The following is a 24,135-nucleotide window of genomic DNA, read 5'->3' on the forward strand; positions in this document are numbered from 1 at the left end:
AGAAGAGTATGAGACATGAAAATTATATGCATGGTTCATTTTCCATACTCCACATGTGTCGGAAGAGAATAAGCAAGGGTAAACTAGGGCAATGCAGCCTCATCACCTGTAAAAGTCACCCATCCCAGGAGATTCTTGAATGATACGTAATAGCAGAAGATGGTCAAAAATGGAAAAAATGTGTCTCTTACATATAGAGGGGGAGAAAAGCCATAACTTCTGTGAACGGGGTTCTATCTCACCAAAAGATGGCTAGCTTTATTTTAGTCTAAGAGGCAGCAGAAGCCCTTAGTGAGTGCTGTCAGAAGATGACCAAAGAAAGCTGCTTTCTAACAACCATAAGCTTATTATCCACTTTTTGGCCTTAACGATATGACAAGCCTTCCTTTTCCTGGGCAAAAAGTAGTGACTGAAAATCCCATTCCAACTCTCAGAAGCCTGGGAGAAGGAGAGACTATATGGATGTCTATTTGAAAGAGAGATATCAAAAGAAATAAACTTGAAGGTTTGAACAGTACTCTCTCATAGTTAATGCTTAAGAAAATTTGTTTAGGATGACAATGAAGTCTAATGCAGCATAAGTAAGATTACAAGGTTAATGTTAAACAAGACAAACTGGTTTATAGTACGTTAAATTACGTGTTAAAAACCATAATTGAGAGGACATCTACTTGGATCCAAGATGAGGTGACAGGGACTGTATTTATCCTCCTGCTGGAAATAACTAAAAAGCAAAATAGATAACAACAGATAGCAAGCAGTGAGGGACAGTGACCCCTGAATGATGGAAAACAAAAGAAGTGAGTACTTTCATTTCCCCAGCTTGCCGCCTGGAGAGAGTTTCCAGGAGGCAATGCTGGGAGGAAGAACCTTCTCAGAGTTGAGGAGATGGAGCTGGGGGCATGGGAAGACCAGGCAGTTAAAGACTTTGTCATAAAACAAGTCTCAGTAATTTTAAAAGGATTCAAGTTTGTTTCTGACCTCAATGGAATTAAATTAGAAATCAATAACAGAAAGCTATGTGAACAAGTTCCAACTATTTGGGAACAAAACAGCATGCTTCTAAATAGCCTGTGGGTCAAAGAAGAAATAAAAATAAAAATCAGAAAGTATTTGGAACCAAATAAAAAAAAAAAATACAACATATAACATTTTGTGTAATACAGCTATAGCAGTACTTTGAGGCAAATGTACAACACTAAACTGCCTATATTGGGAAGAAAGAATGGTTTCAAATCAATAACCTCAGGCTTCCACCTTAGGAAACTAGACAAAGAAGAGCAAATGAAACTGAACTAAACAAATAAATAAATAATACAGATTAAAAATCAATGACAAAGAAAACCAACAGGAAAAAGTCAATAAAATGAAATATTGGTTCTTTCAGAAGACCAGTAAAATTGATAAACCTCTAGGCAGACTGATCTGGAAAAGTGGACAAAATTATCAATATCAGGAATGAAAAAGGTGACATCACTATAGATTCTACAGATATTAAAAGAATATGGGAGTATTTTGAATACGTTTATGTTAATATATTCCACAGCTTAAATAAAATGAATAAACTCTTTAAAAGACACAAAGTATCAAAGTTCACTCAAGAAAAAAATAGATAACCTGAATCCCTGCATCTATTAAATAAATCAATTTTGTAGTTTAAAATCTTCCCACAAAAGAATAGCCCCAGATCATTTGACTGGGAAATTCTACCCAGTAGTTAATGAAGAAGTAGTAACAATTCTACACAAACTTTCCAGAAAACTGAGGATAAGGGAATACTTCCCAACTCATACTACAAGGCCACCATTAGTCTAATACCAAAACCAGACAAAAAGTTTAGAAGGAGAAGCAAATCACAGACCAATCTCACTCATGAATGCAGATGCAAAAATTCTTAACAAATTTTTAGCAAATCAAATATAACAAAATATAAAAAGGATATTGCTTCATGACCAAGTGGGGTTTATCCCAGGATGCAAGGTTGGTATAACATTCAAGAATCAATCACTGTAATTCACCATATTAATCAATTAATTAAAAAATATCCAGGGGCTTCCCTGGTGGCGCAGTGGTTGAGAGTCCGCCTGCCGATGCGGGGGACACGGGTTCGTGCCCTAGTCCAGGTGGATCCCACATGCCGCGGAGCGGCTGGGCCCGTGAGCCATGGCAGCTGGGCCTGCGCGTCCGGAGCCTGTGCTCCGCAATGGGAGAGGCCACAGCGGTGAGAGGCCCGCATACCGCAAAAAAAAAAAAAAAAAAAAAAAATCCATATGATCATCTTAATAGATGCAGAAAAAACATTTTGACAAAATCCAACACCTATTTTGATAAAAACTCTCCGCAAACTAGGAATAGAGGGAGTTTCCTCAAACCTAAAAGGCATCTACAAAAACCTATAGCTAATATTATTCTTAATGGTAAAAGATTAAATGCCTTTCCCCCAAGACCAGGAACAAGGTGTACACATTCACCACTATTCACCTTTGTATACGAGATTCTAGGCAGTGCAGTTTAAAAAAAAAAAAAAGCATCCAAATTGAAAAAGGAAGCAAACTGTCTTTATTCATAAACAACATGGTTGTCTATATAGAAGATCCTATGGCATCTACCAAATACGTAAAGTATTAATAAATGAGTTTTACCCACTTGCACAATGCAAGATCAATACACCAAATCAAATGTATTCCTCTATTTTAACATGATAAATTGGAAATAGAAACAAAAAAAAATCACTTCCTATAGAATAAAGAAATATAAAATACATAGGGTTCCAAATTGATCTATAAACTCAATGTGATGCCAATCAGAAGTCCAGCAGATTTTTTTAGGAATTTATAAGTTGATTCTAAAATTCATATGGTAATGCAAAGGACCAAAAATAGACAAAAAAGACTTGAAAAAGAGAAATGAAGTTGGAGGACTAACACTACCTGTTTTCAAAATTATGTTATAGTAATCAATACAGTGTAGAATTAGTATAAAGACAGACAAATTGGCCAACAGAACAAAATAGGGAATTCAGAAAAAGGCCCATACATATATGATTAATTGACTTTTGACATATGTGTAAAGACTATTTAGGGGAGAAAGGATAGGCTTTTCAACAAATGGTTCTGGCACAACTGGATATCCATATCCAAGAAAATAAACTTCAAGCCATACATCACGCCATACATAAAAATTAACTGAAAATGGGTGCTAGACCTAAATGTAAATATATAATTATAAATCTTTTAGAAGAAAACAAGGGTAAAATCTCTGTGATTTCTTTAAGTCTTTAAATCTGTAAGATTTCTTAGATATGACATCAAAGGCATAATAAAAGAAAAAATCTGGTAAACTGGACTTCATTAAAATTAAAAACTTCTGATTTTGAAAGCCACTGTTAAGAGAATGAAAAGACAAGCCACAGACTGGAAGACAATATTTCATATCTGACCATATATCTGATAAAGGACTTAAATCCATGATATTTTTTAAACCTACCAAAACTCAATAATAAGAAAACAATTCAACTAAAAAATGAACCGAAGATTTGAACAGACGCTTCTCCAAAGGAGACAAATAGATAAAAAATAAACATATGAAAAGATTCTCAATATCATTTGTCATTACAGAAAAACTAAAATCACACTGAGACACTATTACACAACTATTAGGAAGTTTGAAGTTAAAAAGACTGACCGAAGGGAGCACCTGGAACTCCCATAAACTGCTGATGGGAACATAAAATGGTACAACCACTTTGGAAAACAGTTTAATCACTTTGAAAAAGGTAAAAATCCACTTACCAAATGTCCCAACTATTTTGTTCCTATGTATTTGCCCGAGGGAAATGAAACCATACAAGATTTTTACATGACTGTTCATGGAAACTTTATTACTAATAGCCAGAACTAGAAACAACTTAAATGTCTATCCGCAAGTGAATGGATAAACAAACAGTGGGACAGCCACACAATTGAATACTTGCCAGCAATGAAAAAAATGAACTCTTGATATGTTCAACAACATGGATGAATAATGAAATAGTTACATTGAGTAAAAAAAAAAAAAGCCAGACAAAAGAGTATATGCTGATTGATTCCATTTACAGAAAACAGAAAATGTAAACTAATGAATAGTGACAGAAAGTAGATCAGTGGTTGCCTGGGTGCAGAGACAACTGAAGGGATTGAGAAGAAGGATTCTAAAGGGGTACAAGGAACTTGTAGAGGTGGTAGGTATCTTTGTCACTCTCTTTGTCATGGTGATAATTTTACGAGTTTATACGTATGTTAAACTTGTCAAATTATGTACTTTAAATATGTGCAGTATATTGTATGTCGATTATATCTCATTAAAGCTGTTTTTAAAAACACCATTACTTATTAAAACAGACTTTTTACATGCTTACTTTTTTCTGTACCATATATAAAAAAACTCTGATTCTGTAGATTTCAAATACAACAATTTAGGGGTTGTTATGTTCTGGGTGCATAGGTATGTATATCTGACAGGATTTTATATTAATCCTACAGATGTGCATTTTGAATATACAATAAGGAGAGCAACAGAGAACGTCTGGCCCATTTTCTTGAACCACATGAAGGTGAATATCTACACCTCATATGCTGGAGAGGTTTTTAGCTTCAGCTTAGCAAACCCATTAAGTGAGCGGTCCCCCACCTTTTTGGCACCAGGGACCAGTTTCGTGGAAGACAGTTTTTCCAAGGACCAGGGTTGCGGGGGGATGGTTTCGGGATGATTCAAGTGCATTACATTTATTGAGCACTTTATTTCTGTTACTATTACATTGCAATATATAATGAAATAATTAGACACTTCACCATAACGCTAACAGGAGGCAGAGCTCAGGTGGTAATGCGAGTGATGGGGAGCGGCTGTAAATATAGATGAAGCTTCGCTCGCTTGCTCACCGCAGCACCTCCTGCCGCTTACCTCCTAACAGGTCACGGACCGGTACTGGTCCATGGCCCAGGCGTTGACGATCCCTGCATTAACTGACAGAGTAAGTAGCCTCTTATAACAGATTTATCACTATGACTGACATTAAGCTGCATGGTGGAGCAGAAAGTACATGGGTATGAGTTCAGAGGGAGACCTGGGTTCAGGTTCTGTCTTTGCAATTTACTGCCTCAGTCCTCACTATGAAGCCCTCAAAGGCAGAGGCCAGATGCCGTGACTAACAAGTGTCTGTGAAGTGTTTGCTGATCTGAACCAGTATTCCTCAATAAAACTCTTCTTTTTCTTATGAAGACTCTATGTGGAAGCATCTAGGCTAGGAATGCTGGGGCTAGCTGGCAAATGAAGGCCATGTAAAGAAGTGGACTTCAACTTGATGCAGGTCAACGTCATCATTAGAAGTTCTCAAAACGAAACAAAAAAAACCTCTTAAGGTCCAGGCTCCACCACACACCAATTAAATCAGTTCTCCGGGGATGAATCTCACATCAATATTTAAAAAGTTCCAACCATGTGATTTTAATACATGTGAAGTTTGAGAATCACTGCCCTAAACCCCAAGCCCTTTTAGCAGCAATTTCAACCTGATCTCCATTATTCCAAAATTAATTTCAAAAATGAACTCTGTATCCTTGGGCTCCTGACTCTAACTGTGCTCCTGAGTCACTTCCTTTATTTTTCTCTTACTCTCTCTGGACAATCATAACGGTTGTGTTTCCATCCTTAGAATGGACACCCAATCATTTGCTTCTTGGTCTGATTTGTGGTAATACTTCTGAAACATATGTGATTCATATTAACTCTGTCATAATAGCTCAGCAAGAAGAGTTATGCTTTCAACAATTCTCCCCTGGAATTGGGAAACTGGTCAATAGGCACCATCCCTCCCCAACTAAAAAAAATCTTGTATATGCTTGAAGGTAATATCAGATAGACATCTTTCTGAGAAACTGTGATTCACTGACATTTCCTTATCAGCCTATTTTCTTTCCCTTTAATCCATGATTAACTCATTCCAGTTTTCTCAACCACTATCTCTTTATTGCAAATACCACTTCAACGGCCTAAGACAACATTTCTATTCCTCATTCAGTTTTGTATTTAAAGTCAACATTGAAAACAATTAACAATGGCAGAAAATATGAATTCTGTGGTGGGCAAAGTTCTTGCTATTCATACTCCAAATGCAGAAGAAAATGGTACTTAACCATTATGAGAACTCATAGAAGTACTATCTACACAGAAGATACTTCCTTTGTCCTTTTAAAATATTTCTAGGTCACTCCAGCTAATAACAGTGTCAAGTATTTCTCTGGAACAATGAGATATCAGTATCTCACAACCAGCACCACCGTAAGAGATGGAAAAGCAAATTATTATATTTTTACCTTCAGAGAGGCCCTCTCCAGTGCATTTGCTAATTATTAGTCAATCTGTCTCTTGTTGCTGGTGATGACTGCTTGTTAGTATACGGCAGCAGTGCCTTCTGAGGCTGCTGTAACTGAAGGTTTGCAAGAGCTTCTATAGCTGAGGCACATTCTCCAACCTAAGACAGATGTGATCAGCCTTGTTGTTAACAAGACTGAAATAACTGGAAATCTGTGATTTGGTTAATTGCAGGCTTCCTGGAAGTACCTTCATACAGGAAAAACTTTTGGACATCCTCCCCTTAACTCTAACTGCTTGGCAGCCCCATTCTAAATGCCTCACCTCTCAAGTTAGCACAGCCCAGAGAAACCCAGAGAAAGCAATCACTAAACCATTGAGTCAATAACCAATCTTTAAAAAATACTTAGAGGTAAGAACTAAAGTCAAATCGATTCTTGTGGTAGAAGGTATTAGCTTACCATTGCCTCTAGGAGTGTAGACTCTCTGGAGCCAAAGGTTCAAAAATCCCACAGATGGAACTCAGCTCTTCCATCTTTTCAGTGAGACATCAATGTGATCAAGCCCATATTTCCTCTGGTGCTCATCTCCCCTCATATCCTAACATCAGCACAAGAAATGACTTTGGAAGACAAATATACTTGCTTCCTTTGATACCTTTAGTCCCAGTCAAGAGGGGTCCATGGCCTGGACCCAAACTTTAGAGGATTCTGCTCTGGCCTCTTCTGGTTGTATTGCAGCCCATGGGGTGAGGAGTCTGCAGAGCACAGGGGACATCTTCACCTGATGTCTGTTCCCTCCAATACCTTTCTAAGTCACACTCCATGTTATCAGGGACCTCAGAACTTCCTGATCAAATAGTCCTGAGACCACTCTCAGGGCCTGCCTGCTTGATAAGAGGGCAGACCACCAGAGTGTGCACCTCTGGCCTGAGAGATGACCAAGGGCAGAGGTTTGAAGGTATCAATACATGGAGCTTGGATGTACAGGCTGGGCTGTGCTTAAAACCTTCCCAGGTGTAGGACAGAGCCAAAGGTGATAAGAAAAGGGAGATGGGCCGTGCAGTGGCGGCACCTATTCCTACACTGCCATATGCAGCCTGGATCTCCGAGAAGTCCAGGAATTCTTCATGCAAATCTGAACTCCCAGATCTTCATGCAGGATAAAACAGATTTTATTTACTGCCTGTTAACTTGATACACAACCTTAAATATTTGGGCACATTGTATATAGGCATCCAATCACACTCTTGTCCCAGGCCCCCAAGTGTTAAGGTGGGCCCAGTTTTACGCAGCCCTAAAGAAACTAGAGAATAGCTTCTGCTCAGGATTTTCAAGGCATTCCATGGCAAATATCAAACAAGAGACCTTGCTAAAGTTTTGTGAAAGCAAATAATCAATATAAGATTAAAAATACTTGCCTAAAAAACTTCATAAAATGCATTTGCCACTTATCGGTTATTTTCTATTTTAAAACTCTATGTAAATAAACATGCTATATTTCATGACATAGATCTGCAATAGGCTATACACCTGAAAAGTCTATAAAAGTTCTCTAAAAAAATGAGGCATTTTTCTCACCGTCCTCAGAGCGGCATTCTCAAAGAAAAAATTTTGGTCTTATTGTGTTTTAATGTCACAATGTCTAACAAAATCCTTAATGGTTGATTCAAACTGTTGTTGTCTGTTATGCATCAGGAAATCCATTCATATATTTATTTGTTCAATAAATATCTACTGATCACCTACTGGCACCTATGTGCCAGGCATTCCACCAGCTTCTGGGCATTTGATGTTGGATAAAACAAATAGGTAAGACGTAACTCAATATATTAACTGGAGGAGAGTGGCAAGTAAACAAGCAATTACAATATTTGACAAATGCTATGAACTTATTAGAAGAACACAGGAGGAGCACTGAACACAATCGTGAACTGCAGGAAGGTTTCCCAAAGAGACGTCAGTCAAGCTGAGTGCTGACGTTAGCCGAGTAGGAGTTTATCTGGCAACGAAGGAAATTAAAACATCTACTCAGAAGACTTCTAAATTCTATCAGACAGTGATACACAGGAAAAAGAGACAGAGGAGAGTGTATCTGTTGACTGCCAAGTGCTGTGAAAGTGCTTTATATGTATTAAATAACTGCTCTGCACAACAATATGGTGAAGAAGGTGTTATCAACCTCATTGTGCGGAGGAAAAAACAAAGGCTCAGGGACATTAAGCAAGTTGCTCCCAGTCATGGGACCAGAGAGTGGCCCAGCCTGGATTCAAGCCCAGGAACGGGATAGGTTCCTCCCGTTACATCAAGGATAACTAAACTGGAAAATCACGCTCAAACAAAATTTTGCCTTATTCTTTCCAGTCAGTAAGCTTAGATCTTCTTTGACAGAAGGAGAGAGGTATGTCTACCAAGTGCACTTTAGTTTTAAATAGATTCCACTGATGACAGTGTGTCAGAACGTGCCCAGAATGGCAGATGACAGGGCTGAACTTAACAGCTGAGATTTCCACGTTCTTGACTCAGTGCTGTTGGGCGTTGTTCATGCGCTGTATGGTTGCATGTGGTTCTTTGTAATTTAGAGTCATCAGTATTTTCATCCAAACACACCCACTTTACCTCCAACCACTGAAGTGAGCACAGGGTGTCTGCTCCTGCTTCTTTGAAAGGCCACAAGTTAGAACCCATGTATATTCTGGCCTCACATCGTAGAATTAGTTTCTTCTTTACCTGTCACCATCTCAATAAGAAAATAAACTTAGTAATGTAGGTCAAAGTGTCAAAGAACCCACCTTTTGACTAGACGAGTAGGACGAGAAGGTATTTTTTGTTTCCAACTGCATAAGGAAATATTTTTTTATACAATTTGTATATATATAGCCCTAAGTATACGAGATATATATATATAAAGATATATGTAAATATATATGCATTTTCTATACAATTGTATACATAGCCCTATATAATTTGGGGCTATGTTATGGTTCAAATGCTGCTTCTCAGAGGCATTCTTTTAACTCCACAGAACTGGAAGAGTTCTGAGGCGTTCTTTAATCAAGATCGTACCTGGGATGAGGGCCCACTTGCCGAAAAGGCAGCTTATGTTCTGTACTCAATATCTGATTTTAGGGAAGGTGACTACATTGCAAAATTTAAATTTGTTTGAGGTCAATTAAGCTGGAGAAAATTCTTGAAGCTTTGATTACAAAGGAATGAACTGCACCCTATGTGTAGTAATTAGAAATAGCAATATAAAAGGTAAAGCTCTTTCAAACCAAGTAAATTGGTGTTTGTATAAATGTTTCCAACTACTGTCTATTCATTCACTCAGACATTCACTTACTCAGGAGTAAGTATTATGAAGAAAAGTAGAGCCGAGTGAGAAGAGAGGATGACTGAGTGGGTGGTTAGGGAAGGCCCCCCTGAGGAGGGGAAATTTGAGCAGACACTTGAATGTCATAAAGGGCAGGCTATGTGGAGATCCAAGTGAAGACAGTTCCAAGCAGAAGGATTAGCCAGAGTGAGGGTCTTGAAGCAGAAACAAGCAGTGTAGATTCAGGGAAGACAGAGAAAGCCAGCGTGGCCAAGGAAGTATAAGAGACAGAGAGAACCTTAGGTGAGGGGAGAGGGGCAGGTGCGGACAGAATTGGGGGTGGTGAGAGGCAGATCATGCGGGGCTCTGAATGTCACGGTAAAGAGTTTGGATTTTATTTTAAATGTGGTGGGAAGTGGCCCAATCTGATTTATGTTTTCCAAGAGTCTGTTTGGCTGGGGTATGAAACACTGACCACAGGAGTGCAAGGAGACCAGTTTGGAAGCTACAGGAATAGTCGAGGAGATGCTTACAGACACTGAGGCGGCAGCAGGTGGGGTGGTGATACAAGGCACAATTTGAGACGTGGTGAAGGTAGGGCTGAATGGACTTGCTGATGGATTGGTGATGATACTCGGGGTTGAGGATTTGGAGATATTGTGGTGCCACTAGTTGAGCTTGGGAGGAAATGGGGGAGAAACAAGCTTGAGGAAGAAAGTCAAGGGTTAAATTTTGGACATGTAAAGTCTGAGATACCTATTAGATAACCAGGAGAAGATACTGAGTAGCCAGCTGGATAGATGAACAAATGTATACTCAGGGGGAACCTTAGGGCTGAGGGTAAAAATTAGGAAATGGCAGCACAGAGATGGAATATAAAGCCACAGTCTCTGGTGAGCTCTTCCAGGGAACACCCAGGAAGAATGTAGACAGAAGAGGGAGGAGTGTGAGCCCTGAGTTCCAGGGCCTTCCAGCCTAGAGCTGGGAAGAGGAAGAAGAGATAGCAAAGGAGACAGAGTACGTTGCTGGTGTGTGGGGAAGAAACCCAGAAGAATATCTTTTGGAAGCCATAAAAAGAGCATGTTTTAATAAAGAGGGAAGGTGTGACTGGGAGCTGCTGAAAGGCTAAGTAAGAATACTAATTTACATAAAAAGAAAACTCTTAGAGAAATATTAAACTAAAATATAGGGGCTCTGTAGTTATTTATGTGGAAAAATAGGCTTAGACAAGATTATGATTCCACAAACATTGAACAGTCCTATCATAAAATCCAATGTTTAATCTAAAAATAATGTGACAATTTTTTCATTTCATGTCTGTAAGTCAAATCATTATGCTGTATACCTTAAACTTACATAGTGCTATATAGCAATTATATCTCAATAAAACTAGAAGAAAAAAAGAAAAATAGTGTGACACTAGAAAACAGTTCTTATGTTGACTAGAGGCTTATCATACAAATAAAGCAATTAACCCAAATGCCAACCAACAGCCTCCTTGAAAGGCTACCTATAAGTGGGAAAGATTTCTTCCTACTCTGATGAATTTTAGCTAATGCTGTGTGAGTTGTGTCGAGGCAAAATATAAAAAAAGTAGGATCCCAAACTTTCATAACTGCGCTAAGTTCTCCTTCTGTCAAAATGCCTCATCACTGATAAGTCTATCATTATTACAACCAAAATTCTATATCCAAGTAAATGCCTCTATGTTCCATATCGAATGTCAGCATGATCTGCATTTCTTGGCCTCTCTGCAGACATTTTGTGAACTAGTGACTTTTGTGCAGAGCACTCCCCCCTTGAATGATCTGGAACACTCAAAACTAAGGCTGGCTTTCCCTTACCACACAACATGCCCTAAATGAACTATGTCCACTTAGCTGGTATACATTCAAACAATGTGTTTAGGGAATGTAAGTCAACAGTAGTGTAAATAAAACATCATTAAAATTTCAAACAGCAGCAGGCAACACAATAATCCAAAAGCCAGTCCAAGTCAAACTATTAAGTTATCCATTGCTCAAATGCCCCTCCGGCCATGTGAATAATCCATAGGTCTACCATACGCGTGACTTGATTATTTAATCAGCCTCTAAAATGGGGAGGGCTAAGCACAGAGTAGACGTTCAAACAACAGTTGAGTTGTTTTAGAATGAAGATGTGCCTTTGGAATTTTCAAGTAAGCTCTACTATTTGGGATTCAAATTCTAATTGTTTCTCATAAAAGGCTTGATCAGTACCAACGTGGGGAGACAGTCTCAATGCATAATGATTGAGCTTACCAGTTTTTAAAAAATGCCTTAGCAACCTAAACTTATGCAATTTAATTTTCTTGTCATTGCTTTCCCTATAATATCAAAAATGATGCTTTCTTTACTATTTCAAACTCATCATAAAATTGCTAAAAATCTGAAATTCAATTTGTCACATTACTGCTGATTTGAATAATGGCTGAATAAAAGACAGGAAACGCTGAAGCAGCATTGATTTCTAAAACATTTTGCACTTTCCTCCTCCATCCCTGTAAAGTAAAGCTCGGATGCTATGCACAATTACACAAGAAAATCAAGAAAGCCATTACATTTAGCATTTTGTCATCATCATTGTTACCATGGCAAAAAGTGGGCTTAGTTTAGCACATCTGCTACGGGAGAGGTCCACTGGCCTTTTGTAAAGCTGAGTAACAATATAATGCCAAATTCTGTAGGCTGTCACTGTTTTTTTCCAGGGTAAGACTACTGTCCACAGATGCTACTGTCTCTCTCCTTAATGATCGGACCAATGTCATCTTATTATTGTATTCTTACAGTTGGCCAGTGACCAAGGAACACAGTTAATCTAGAAAGGTTACCCCTTGACCCACCTTCTGATCTAAGGGGTAAAAAATATGTGGTGGGAAAGCTTGGGACTCCAATAATAGCAAAGGCCAAAGTTTCAACAGTTGTACTGTAAATTACAATAGAGTTGTGCTAAAAGTAGCACAGATTTAGACGTGAGAAAGACAATGCATGATAACTAGTTGTACCCATAGTTACGTTTTCTCTGAGTATCAGTTTAGTTGTCTGTAAAATGGGAATAAACGTAACTTTCTTGTGAGTATTAACTGAGATAATCTGCAAGCCCAGACACATGGTGGGTACTCAGTAATATGGCATCCTCCCCCCTCCTCCAACACCATCCTTTTCTTAACCACTGAGATCTCCATGCCTTTGGGAATGTTGGTTGAAGTTGGTAGGTAAACTATTTTCTACCACTGGAAGGTAATTTGTTTTGATCTTTCATATCGTTTGGATACTTTCCTCAGAGAGTTGAGGATAAAATATTTTTTTAAGATCTGACAGAAAGCATAACTTCCACATCAAGAGGATAAAAGTCAGTGTCAATATCATAATATATATCACATCCTATTTTTCATATTTTAAGTGACACCAATATCATCACTGTGAAATGGAAAATGGCGTCTACACTAATTTTGACATTAGGCAGAGATTTTTCGTTTTAAAAAATGAAGCTACATTATGAAAGCAAAGAAGTTGAAATTACCTGAAACGAATACATTAATCAAGTCTCGGTATTTACTAGAAACAAAGGCTACTAGCATTTTTACCAGCTAAACAAAATATTTTTTTCTAATGAGATTTCTGCTGAGTATCGTTTATCTTAAGAGAAAAATAATGGGTCTTACCTATTCCAGTAGCTCCAGAACTGGTCATGCAGGTAGGCGTGGTGGCTACATTCATCACCAAATGAGGCTTTGCTTTCAATCCAGTGAATTATGTGCCCTTCTACAGCTAAGGGACAAAGCATTACTAATATAGAGCAAAGGGAAGGGAAAATTGAAATTTTTGAACTCTGTCTGGGTCTCTCTATGCTTCACGTTCATGAACAGAGGCTTAGCCCTCACCATCATCTATGGATGTAATTATAAAACAACACATCGTACATGTTCGTAACAAGGAACATTTATGCTACAATCACATCCCTTTTATTTTCGTCATTTACAAAAGTCTCTCTCCTATTCTGAGACTGCCTGTATAAGTTGACAAGTAATGTGAAAGCAAACCAAGTGAGCCTGGTTTTTCAATAGAACCCTATGTTAAAAATTCGGTACTTAGAGAAATGACTTGAAAATGGTAACCAAAATGTCTTTAGAACACATGTTTATTTCTCAAATATAAATAAAAGTTTTTAAGGCATAGGTTTCTTCTAAACCTATAATTTTCTGCTATTTTAAAATAATCTTTTGCAATTATTTCACACTTTTAGATACAAAATTATCAAGCTAATCTAGATTCTCTGGTAACATTTGCTAATAACATTAACACAATTTTGCAAAGCTATGGGAAAAACACATCCCTTTTCTCTATAAACAAATGCATAGCAGAGTTTAAGGACTTACCAACGGGTACTTGTAAAATAAAGTCTGGTGTTTTGTCATAACCCTTTGCACGGAGCTGATCTTCATCTACAGGATGAACAAATACTATTACTTATCACAGTATTCCATTAACAAGACAGCAATATAATTGCTTTTCTTCCTTAAAAATGTGTAAAAATTACTAATGCAGTCATACATATCATTCTTATATATGCAATGCTGTGTAGGAATAAATGAACTTTCATAACAAACTGGAAGCATAGATATAAAAATGCCTCTTTGTCCCTTCTGCATTTTTATGTCTTTATTATAAACATCATTAATTCAAGCTGTCATACACTACCTTTCTTATAATTGAAGATACTCAAAATAATGAAGTATACTTACTGATTAAAAGAAAAGGCTTCGACCACCATGAATATCACTAATGTTATCAAGCCAATATTGACATTGGCCTTTATAAAACAAATGCTTTCATTAAAGCAATTAAGAAAGTTTAGTTTCAATTAGTGAAACTATTCCTACATACAAGAACATAAGAAAGAGACAAGGACAGTGAGATCCCCACAGAGAATTAATTACCCTGCTTAATACCTTTGGTCGGCTATTGTTTCTGGCATTTACCAAAGTTTTACAACTAACAATATGTAATTCTGAAAAGCAAACAGGCTTTGAGATTTTTTTCTAAGTCTGTTCGATTTCTTGATCCTCTGTAAATATCAATGAGCCATTCAGGAGGAAAGGAGGCAGGAAAACAGAGTGCTTGACAAAGTTGGAAAAAACTACCTAGGTCCTTGGTTAAAAAAAAAAAAAAAAAGTCCTCCAATATTTTCTAAACGCTGTCCTTGACTTCTAAAGACATTACAATGTGATTCTGAAATGAGCAGTTCTCTGTTAGATTTTGGAGTGACCTGGTCATTCAATTCCAGACATGGCTTTCTGTCTTCACCCAACCTCAACTAATGGCCCAACCAAGTAACAAGGAAGGCTGTGTGGTCTCTTAACACCTACTGGGCTGTTGACATTGTCATGCATCCCATTCGCCTTCCTGCATCACCTTTGATTAAAATTAATGGCCCATTCTCAGTTGTTGGGTAGCTTATTTCCAATCCATTTGTCAGGCCAAGACAGTGGTTTCATGGCCAATGTTCAGAAACTCTGTTTTAGAACACTCCTGTGTACATCCTGAAAGGTCAGCATTTTAAACGTAAATAACCTTTAAATGACAAGACACATATTTAAACTAGATATTTAAATTAAATTTGGTTACAGTTGTTATCCTTTATCCAAATTTTGAAGGACTGATGCTAGAATTTGAAACAATCTCCCCTGCTTGAAATATAAAAAATTCTAAGTTAACTGTTGAAATAAGGAAATAAAATTAATCTTACTTTAAAAACAAGAGAATTTGGAAAACTGAACTGTGGATGAACAAGACTGAAAAAATTTCTATCCTCTAAATGCATTCTGGCTACAAGAATGTTTAACGGAAAAGGCATTTATTAAATCAACCCAACTGCCTTGAGCTGATGTTTCAGGTAGCTGATGAACAGTTTTAAAAGCTGGGTTGACATTAAAAAAGAGATTAATATTTTATTAAAATTATCCTAGCTTGATCAACCTTTGCAGATGTTCAAATCTGTTTCAGAAAGAAAAATGATATTTCCGACAGCAGCGCAAAACAAAATTTCAAAGGTCACCAAGCAATCCAAACGCACACACTAAAATCCCTTAAAAGGCAGATGCTACACTCTTGTTCACTGCGCCAAAATTACTACCACAATACCTACAATTTACATTTCCTGAAGATAAACATCAGGTGAGGCTAGGAAATCTTTCCATCTTTCTGTGGAGAACCTCAAAGTACAAGAGTATTCATATGCTTTCTCCATGCCACCCCCCCACCTCCCTCCCTCTCAATATGAAGTTGATTCAATAGTAACTGTACTCAAAAGACAGCTTCTAGGAGTCTGTGTCACCACGAGATATTACGCTTTTTTTTTTTTTAAAGAGGTTATTCCACATATTGGAAGTACTATGCTATTATGTATTGGGTATCTTCTCTGTTTATTTTCTAAACCCTCACTGCCTTACCTGCCTTGTTTCGATCTTCACACTATCTCTTTCAACCTAGATTTCCTAACAAAGGAGGAGGGTACAACTTGGCAAAGTTCAGAGAAGATGAGAGTGCAAGTATAGGAAGTAGCATTTATGAACAGGTGGCCTTGCTCACCTGGTCTAGGTCCCAGGAGATTTTTAAGGTCAGCCCCATCCATCTGACCTGATTTCCTGGCCTTTGCATTATGCTCCTTTCCTGGCTCCCAGACCTTCAAAGATTTCTTACCATTAGATCATTATCCAAACCATTGGGTATGGATTTAAAATTTGGTTGACCATTGGGTGGGTCAGGGTTCCAACTCTAGGATCTCGAGGTTATGGCTCGGTCATCATCCCACATGACTTCCCTTCTGCCTCCTTCTTTGTTCATTCCCTTGTCTCATTGTGCATGTGCCCGTCTCCCAAATCCCGGGCCTATTCACTGCCCCATTCTCACCACCAACATACGCTTGGCACATATTTAAGACTCAGAAGGGTAACTGAATAAAATATAAATGCATTTTTTAAGAATACCCATGTCTTCTGCAAAGCCCACCTGAACTGACTTAATAATTTTCTTTCCTGATTTAAGAGACAACAAAAGTGACTCAAAGTTCAAGGTTGTATTTGATAACTTTCACTGCTATCTTTCACCCCTGGCCCCAGCTGTCTGCTCTGAGGTACATCTTAATCATCAAGGAAGGGACTACACATGGGAAGTTTTCCTACCTTCTTCTTTGGTCTGTAGTATTTTAAATAACATTGGATTTATCCATTCCTTAAAGTTTGGGCAGAATTCCCCATAATAAGCAACCTAGGCCTGCTGCTACTAGAGTGGGTAGCTCTTTGGTTACTTTTCCCTTTTTTTTTTTTTTTTATGGCTACTGATCTGTTTAGATTTTCATCTCTTATACAGTCAGTTTTGCAATTTATATTTTCCTTGGGAATCATAAGTTTCATCCATGTTTTTAGAGCTTTTTGTACATATTGGAACCAAGTGGTTACTTATGATTTTTTGAACTTCCCAAGTGGAAAACTGGATGTTTAAGTAACCTGCTGTTTTCTTCAAGAAAAAATGGTCAGGATTAAGAAAAAAGAAAGAATAACATTAGTTAGAAAGGGAAAAAAAAAGAGTAACAGCAATGTTTTAGACTAGTACTTTTAGTATAACTTCCCAGAATTGCTGGGGATCAATATGAAATCAATCTCCAAATTCTGTATACCTAACTTATTCAGTGAATGTAGCAAACATGAAGTAGGGCTCTTCTGATTTAAGGTATATTAAAAACACCTAATATATTTCATAAGTACAAGCTTGTTCATGTCATTGTTTAAGTGTTCATTATCAAAGTTAATATAAGAATATTCTCACTTAAAAGCAGACTTGTTAGCCTCTAGATCCACAAAATGTAGGGTATTTAGATAGTGTGCCTTAAGAAACAGTATTTCTGAGCTTGTAAAGTCTTCCAACCTTCCAGTTTATACATGATAAAAGAGGCCAAGAGAAGTTAAGTGACTGCCAACACCTGGGCCTCTCAAATAGCCAGATATAGACAAGAGCCCACCACAACCAAGTACTGGTTTGTCCCAACAGACCATATACCACTCTTGATTATGGCAAATATTTAAATTTGATCATGTGTAATACTTATGAAGTGGGGAAAATTTTCTCATTTTCCTCCTGAAAGATTTGGAAACGCAAGAGAGGGGATGGCTATCTGTTGGATAGTATTTGGTTGACACCTGACCGAAGAGGAGATGAACGAAATAATCACTTGATCTCCAGCCTTTTAATGATCCTTTCTTCAATGGAACTAAAAAACCAATGAAACTGCATCCACAGATAAAACTGATGTTACATTTTAAAAGACAATCCAGATCATCATTTGTTTTTAAGTTGTCAGGCTTGCCTTTAGAGGACATTTTTAAAAAGGAATCACATATGTAAAGAACACTGTGAAAGTTTAATTTCTGGGGCCTTTTAATTACCCTCTCCTCTAAATGCCCAAAATATCCAAAGCAATTAAGTACTGATTACACAATTTCTTTTTTTAAAATAAAGGCGTGATTTTGAGTCAGAGAACAAAACACATCTGAAACTAGTTAACATATACTTAAGAATCATAGCACGGCATGAGGACTGCCAAGAAGAAGTTTGAGGTTTTCTTTTTTTTTTCTTAAAAGACTTTAAATTTAAGAAATACAGTTATTTCCCAGAGAAATTATGCAAAATTCCAGTTCATAACATCTGAAAATGAAAAGAAAAATAATATTCTGACATGGTCTTTTATCTATGAATTTGTCAAAACGTTTCTAAAATGCTAGGTTAAAATACCTCGTACAAAAAGAAACTTTTTAACACCTGTTACATTTTTACTAAATTGGGGAAGGGCAAAAAATACACATCAATACAAGTGAAAACTACAGTATATCTTTTCTACTCCAGTATCTTGTTTTTCTGGGTTTTTTCCCCCCAAAACACTGTCTCATTCAATAATTGGTGCTATGACCTTTGCATCCCATATTTTTATATTCTCTAAGAGTAAGTTTCACAGCCTTTCCAATTTAAGAAGTTAGCAGGGTTTTGGTAATAGATGTTACTATGCTATGCAAACCATCTCAAAGGTACACCGAACAGATATGCATTTAATGGGGAGAGCGATCACACAGATGAATGAAATCTTTAGAGAACCTAAAAATTTCATTACAGCCATTAGTTTTAACCTCTTCCCCCAAAGCCTCTTATCAAAGCCACTAATAAGGAATACAACTGACTGCTCTGACCTTGTCCTTTGCTTATGTCTTTAGGGGACAATACTTGTGAAAATTGAAGTGCCCTAAAGATAGGAAACAAATGGGAGGTCACAAGCCAGGACAGTGCAAAGTGAGGCAGGGTAGGCTGGCCCCTGCTGACTGGTGGCTGTGGAGACAGAGGACATGAACATGGACAACAAAAGCAAAACTCCTCCATATTTTATACTGCATCGCTCTAAATTCTTTTGGTTTAATGCCACAAGAGAAGGGACAAATCAGCATGGTAGAGTAAAAAGAATTCAGGGCAAGTTGTTGGGAGGGGGAGGGCAATAACTGTGATGAAAGGTCTGGGGCAAGTTTCCACTGAACAGAACAGGGAGACTGGATGGTCACAGAGCCCTTTCTGACTCCAAAATTCTGTGGAATGGATGAATGTTAGCCTTTGTCTGCCCCAGCTCTTTGAGGTGTAGTCACTGATGTTAAGACCCTATTGTCCCTGAACGAATCTCAATGGAGGGAGGCATATTAGCAGCTCTGAGAGATAAAAGTGGTCTCTACACACTGACACACAAACACACAGGACCAAGGAACCAATCCAACAGTAACAGTAACAGATTTGACCCCCGATGCCTTTTGGTTATGGGGAATAAAGCTCCAACCTACAGCTAATTTTCTGTGGGGTGAGATATTTGATTTTTTCTGTCCTGTACTCTGCCCTGTCTGGCACTGCCACCTTACTCTCACAATGTGATTCTGGTGGGCGGTCCTCCCGCCCCCCTACCACTGGCCACAGGAGTGGACACTTGACCCAGAATAACTGATCAGAGTCCTTTCTAAGATTCATTATGAGGCCAACCAGAAGCACCACTGTTCCCTGGGATTAGAAACTCTCAAGAGTAAACAAATTAGCAACTGCCAGGGATCATCTTTGTTGTCTAAGAATGAAGCCAACAGGGCAAAAAAGAACACAAAAGGGAAAAAAGAGGAGAACTGATGACACTGTTTTGTCTTCTGGATTCTAGACACACCAGAAGCAAACTTCTCCTCTGGACTTCACGGGTATATCTCTGAACTAATAAATTCTCCTTTTTTGTGTGTGCATATAATCTAGTTGGACTGGATTTCTGTCACTTACAACCAAAAGTTTCAATTTATCATCAGTGGCCAGGAAAGCAGATATTGGCAGATGTGAGTTATCTAACCAGAGCAATGGTGATGGAAGAGCTGTGGGCCTGAAGCAGGAAGACTACCATCGTTAAGTGGACAGGGTAACCTGTCTTCAAAGTTCCAAAGAACCTGTCTTTCAGCAGCATACACATGTCTGTGGTTCTTTTCTCTTGGTCCCAGGGAGAAGCATGCACAAGCATATTCAATAAGGCAAGTAAGTAAAGATGGTCCCTCACCTCAACAACTTCTTCAGGAAGGGGAGAACAGGCCCCAGATTCTCCACATCCTGCCCCCAATATAATGTTCCTGTTACCCCGAAAACTGCATCCAAGTTTTAACCTTTAGTTAGGAATTTAAATAGTTGATACCTTCTGAAATACCCAACCATCTCAGTTCCCTTTAGCCTATATAACCATATGTTTTATTTCTAGTCTCTTACCCTCTACTGCTAACATCTGCATGTAAACACAATCCTAGTATTCTAAATCTCATCTATTCCCACTGCCTATTCTTCACCTAAAGTCATAATCCCCCGTTTGTCACATCATAATCACTTCCCCAGAGCACTGCTGCTTCAGGTGGGGAATAAAGCAGCAGGAGTAGATGAACTCTTAGAAACAAAGATCCTAATTTCTTACAGCAAGGGACATCCTTCACTAAGCCTATTTGGCTTTACAGATGACACCCTCCTGGAGTCCCACAGAGTAATACATAAATGCTAGAAAAGCACCCATGTAAAATATGCTGGTTTGTCATAAGGCAAGACCAAACATGGTAGGGTGAGGAAGGGATGAAGCAAATGTCTCTCAGGTGTCACTCAAAATAATTGTTAGGTTCTACTAACAGGGCAACATTCACTGGAAAGAATAAAATAACTGCAGAGCCATCCTTATCAAGCCAAACTTAACAAGAATTTGCACCAGACAGTGGCTGTGGAAGTCACTAATGAAAGTCCCTCCGACCTGGAGATATGCCAACCCATGGAGGATGAATGGTTCATCTTCAGTCTTTGGTACAAGCTCTTTCATATATTCCCTAACAGTGCAAACAGTCTTGTCATCTTCTGGCAGTCACTATTTTCCTTTCCTCCCTTGCCTTTTGTCCAAATCTCTCCCCTCACCCCCTCAAAAAAAGAGAGACAGACAGACAGACAGAGACAGAGAGAGGATATAAAAAAACGTGGTTTCATTAATTACTTGAGAGATACAAATTAAAACATCTCCATCAGTAGACATAATACATTTTCTATTTCACTGATGTTAGAAATGGAACAAACTGTTAGCAGAGGGGATAAGGATGGTCAATTTAAAGTTTAAGAAGGGTTCTTTGTGCTTCCAAGCCTAAAAGTCGGCAGTAGGCTCTTCACATTTTCTGAGACTTTAAATGCCGATCAATAAATATTCATTCTAAATTAACTATCCTTGGAAAGAACTGACCTCTACTTATCTGAAATTTTCCTGGAAGGCTCCATGTTTGACTTAAGATTTTTTTTTTTTTTACCCCTAATGGTACCTGCCCATAGCAAGTACTAAAGGTATCTGTCTGCTGCACCAAAAGAAAGAGTGGTTAGCTTAGTGGTAAGACAGCCAAGCTAATGAGCTCAACTAGCTGTCCGAGAAGCACATGGAAGCAGCAAGGGGCCACTGAGAGAGAACAGATGAGGAAGTAAAATTCTATCACCACTTCAGGAAAAGTAGCTTATGAGCCAGTAGCATTTTCTTCATATGTAAAGGGTAGCTATTGATTTTTAATATAATCTGTACCTTTCTTTCAAAAATTTCATAGGAGAAGCAGGATAACAGCCTTGAATGTATTTATTTTCACTATCAAGACAATCAAGTGAGATGCACTAGATGAAACTGCATTCTTACTGGGACGGACAAGGCAATAGTGTGTATGACTGAGCAGCCGGACGGCGGGAGTGTCTGTCATCATCCTCGTAGTAATTAGTGTATAGTTCCTGACATGTAGAGAACATACGCGACAAAAGTTAACTGAAAAGAATGAATGGATAATGAATAAAAGAATTACAAGAACTCTGAGAAAATTGCTAGAAATTACCTGTACTTATTTGTTTGTAACTTGTCTCCCTACTAGACCATAACGCTACAAAAGCAGGGACTTTATCTGACTTATGTCTAATGCCTAAAATAGTACCTGACTCAGTAACTTATTTTTCAAACAAATATGCGAATAAAATATATTTTCGAGTTGGAGAAACTAAAGTCATTTATTCAACGTTGACCCCTCTTAATACAATATACATTTCGAGAAGTACAAAATGGATAAATTTACAAGATAGGATAAATCCATGAGTACACCCAAATCTTCAGTGAAAAGGACTCTCTTTCTTTCCAATAGTGCCTGGTTAAATCTTGTGCCATAGCAACTGCTCAGTACATGGTTATAAATCAAGAAAATTTAAGAAATTATTAGGGTTAAGATAAAAGTGATTTATTTTTATTTTTCTCTTTTATCTGACCTCTCTGTTTTACAGAGGTCAGATAAAATATGTATTTTATAAAATGACATATCAAGCACAATGGGTAGAAAATTTTAAATGAGATAAAAAATTTCAGGAAGTCATAATTCTTAAGAAGGGGTAATATATAAACAATAAGAATCCTCATCTTTTGAAAGTAGTCCAGATTTGAAGGAGGGAGGGAGGGAGGGAAGGAGAGAGAGAGAGACACGGAGGGAAAGAGATTGATTTTACCTTCACTTATTAAAAAAAATCAAAGTAAAACAAACATGTTTGCAATGCCTCTGCAACAAAATTCACGGTGTACACATGTAAACAAGAAAACATAAAATACGTTTAGTGGTCTATTTATATACCAATATTTTTGATGATCTATCTAAATTTACCTGGTACAGCACTTTAGATATGATTAATCATTGTGAAGGGGTACTTACAAGGTAAAAGAACAACCCCATAACAATACTCCATACAAAGCTTTGAATTTTCATGGTTTAACCATAAATAAACATGTATTAATTCAGTATTACATTAAAACGCTTAAAGTGCATAGAATAACAACTTCTTCATATGCTGATGAGGAAATGCTTCAAAATAGGACTGAGGTTGCATGAAGCCAGCTAAAACACCAGTTAAGTATCGTCTTTAGTATGCTTCAATAAAAGAATTACCTCTAGATCTTAGAGCACAGAGGAATAGATGGTATTCCTCCATATTAAGTCCCCTTTCTGAACACGTATGCAAGTGGCAATGACTCCCTGGCGTGTTTCTGCACTGCCTTTGTCAGCCATGGCCAATCCAGTCTAGTGCACTCAGTTCCCGGAATCAAGGGAGTCAAGGACCTGGGACTAAGTTTAAGCCATGAGTAAGCCCTTTGCTTTTCCTCCCTGGTGGGGTCTTCTAGTCCTCAGGAAGGAAGCAGAGAAAAGCTAGTCGAAGCAAAGAAGTGGTGCCAAGGGCCTGACTACTCTTAAGCAGATGTATGCTTGATGTATACCAAGCAGTCTTGAAAATATGACTGCTCAGTCGGTGGCTTCAAACAATAGACTTGGCCGTGCCGTATTGGTCACTGAGTGATCGATATGATCAGATACTTCATAATATTATCGGAACTCCATAGTTCTACACCATATCTCATGGTGCATCATAGGTCATCCATTCCAACTGGTTCTGAGTCATTATACACTCTTGTTTTTTATCAGATTTTAAAACGTGATTTCTATCTAATTCACCCTCTTTCCATATGCTGAACATCTCAGTTGTTCTTCTTATATAAAAAAACATTTTATGGCTGAATAATATTCCATTGTATATATGTGCCACATCTTCTTGTGGCACATATATACAATGGAATATTACTCAGCCATAAAAAGGAACAAAACTGAGTTATTTGTAGTGAGGTGGATGGACCTAGAGACTGTCATACAGAGTGAAGTAAGTCAGAAAAACAAATACCATATGCTAACACATAGATATGTAATCTAAAAAAAAAAAAAGGTCATGAAGAACCTAGGGGCAAGACAGGAATAAAGATGCAGACCTACTAGAGAATGGACTTGAGGATATGGGGAGGGGAAAGGGTAAGCTGGGACAAAGT

The 24,135-nt window shown here is 37.9% G+C and overlaps 1 protein-coding gene across 3 annotated transcripts in view; it reads right to left on the bottom strand.

Moving 5' to 3' along the window:
* Positions 1 to 24,135, bottom strand: part of CDIN1 (CDAN1 interacting nuclease 1) — a 226,770-nt gene that overhangs the window by 98,952 nt on the left and 103,683 nt on the right. For all 3 annotated transcript variants that reach the window (XR_003001457.1, XR_003001456.1, XM_024732632.1), the window contains exons 9-10: positions 14,063 to 14,128; positions 13,349 to 13,454 (exon numbers count right to left, since the gene is read on the bottom strand). Coding sequence is in view for 1 of the 3 variants with exons in the window: in XM_024732632.1 (XP_024588400.1) it covers positions 13,349 to 13,454; positions 14,063 to 14,128 (172 nt within the window). In the remaining 2 variants the exon portion in view is untranslated. The remainder of the gene's footprint in view (positions 1 to 13,348; positions 13,455 to 14,062; positions 14,129 to 24,135) is intronic.

This window comes from Neophocaena asiaeorientalis, unplaced genomic scaffold (genome assembly GCF_003031525.2).
Source record: "Neophocaena asiaeorientalis asiaeorientalis breed wild unplaced genomic scaffold, Neophocaena_asiaeorientalis_V1.1 scaffold119, whole genome shotgun sequence".
In the NCBI taxonomy this organism is placed as follows: domain Eukaryota; kingdom Metazoa; phylum Chordata; class Mammalia; order Artiodactyla; family Phocoenidae; genus Neophocaena; species Neophocaena asiaeorientalis.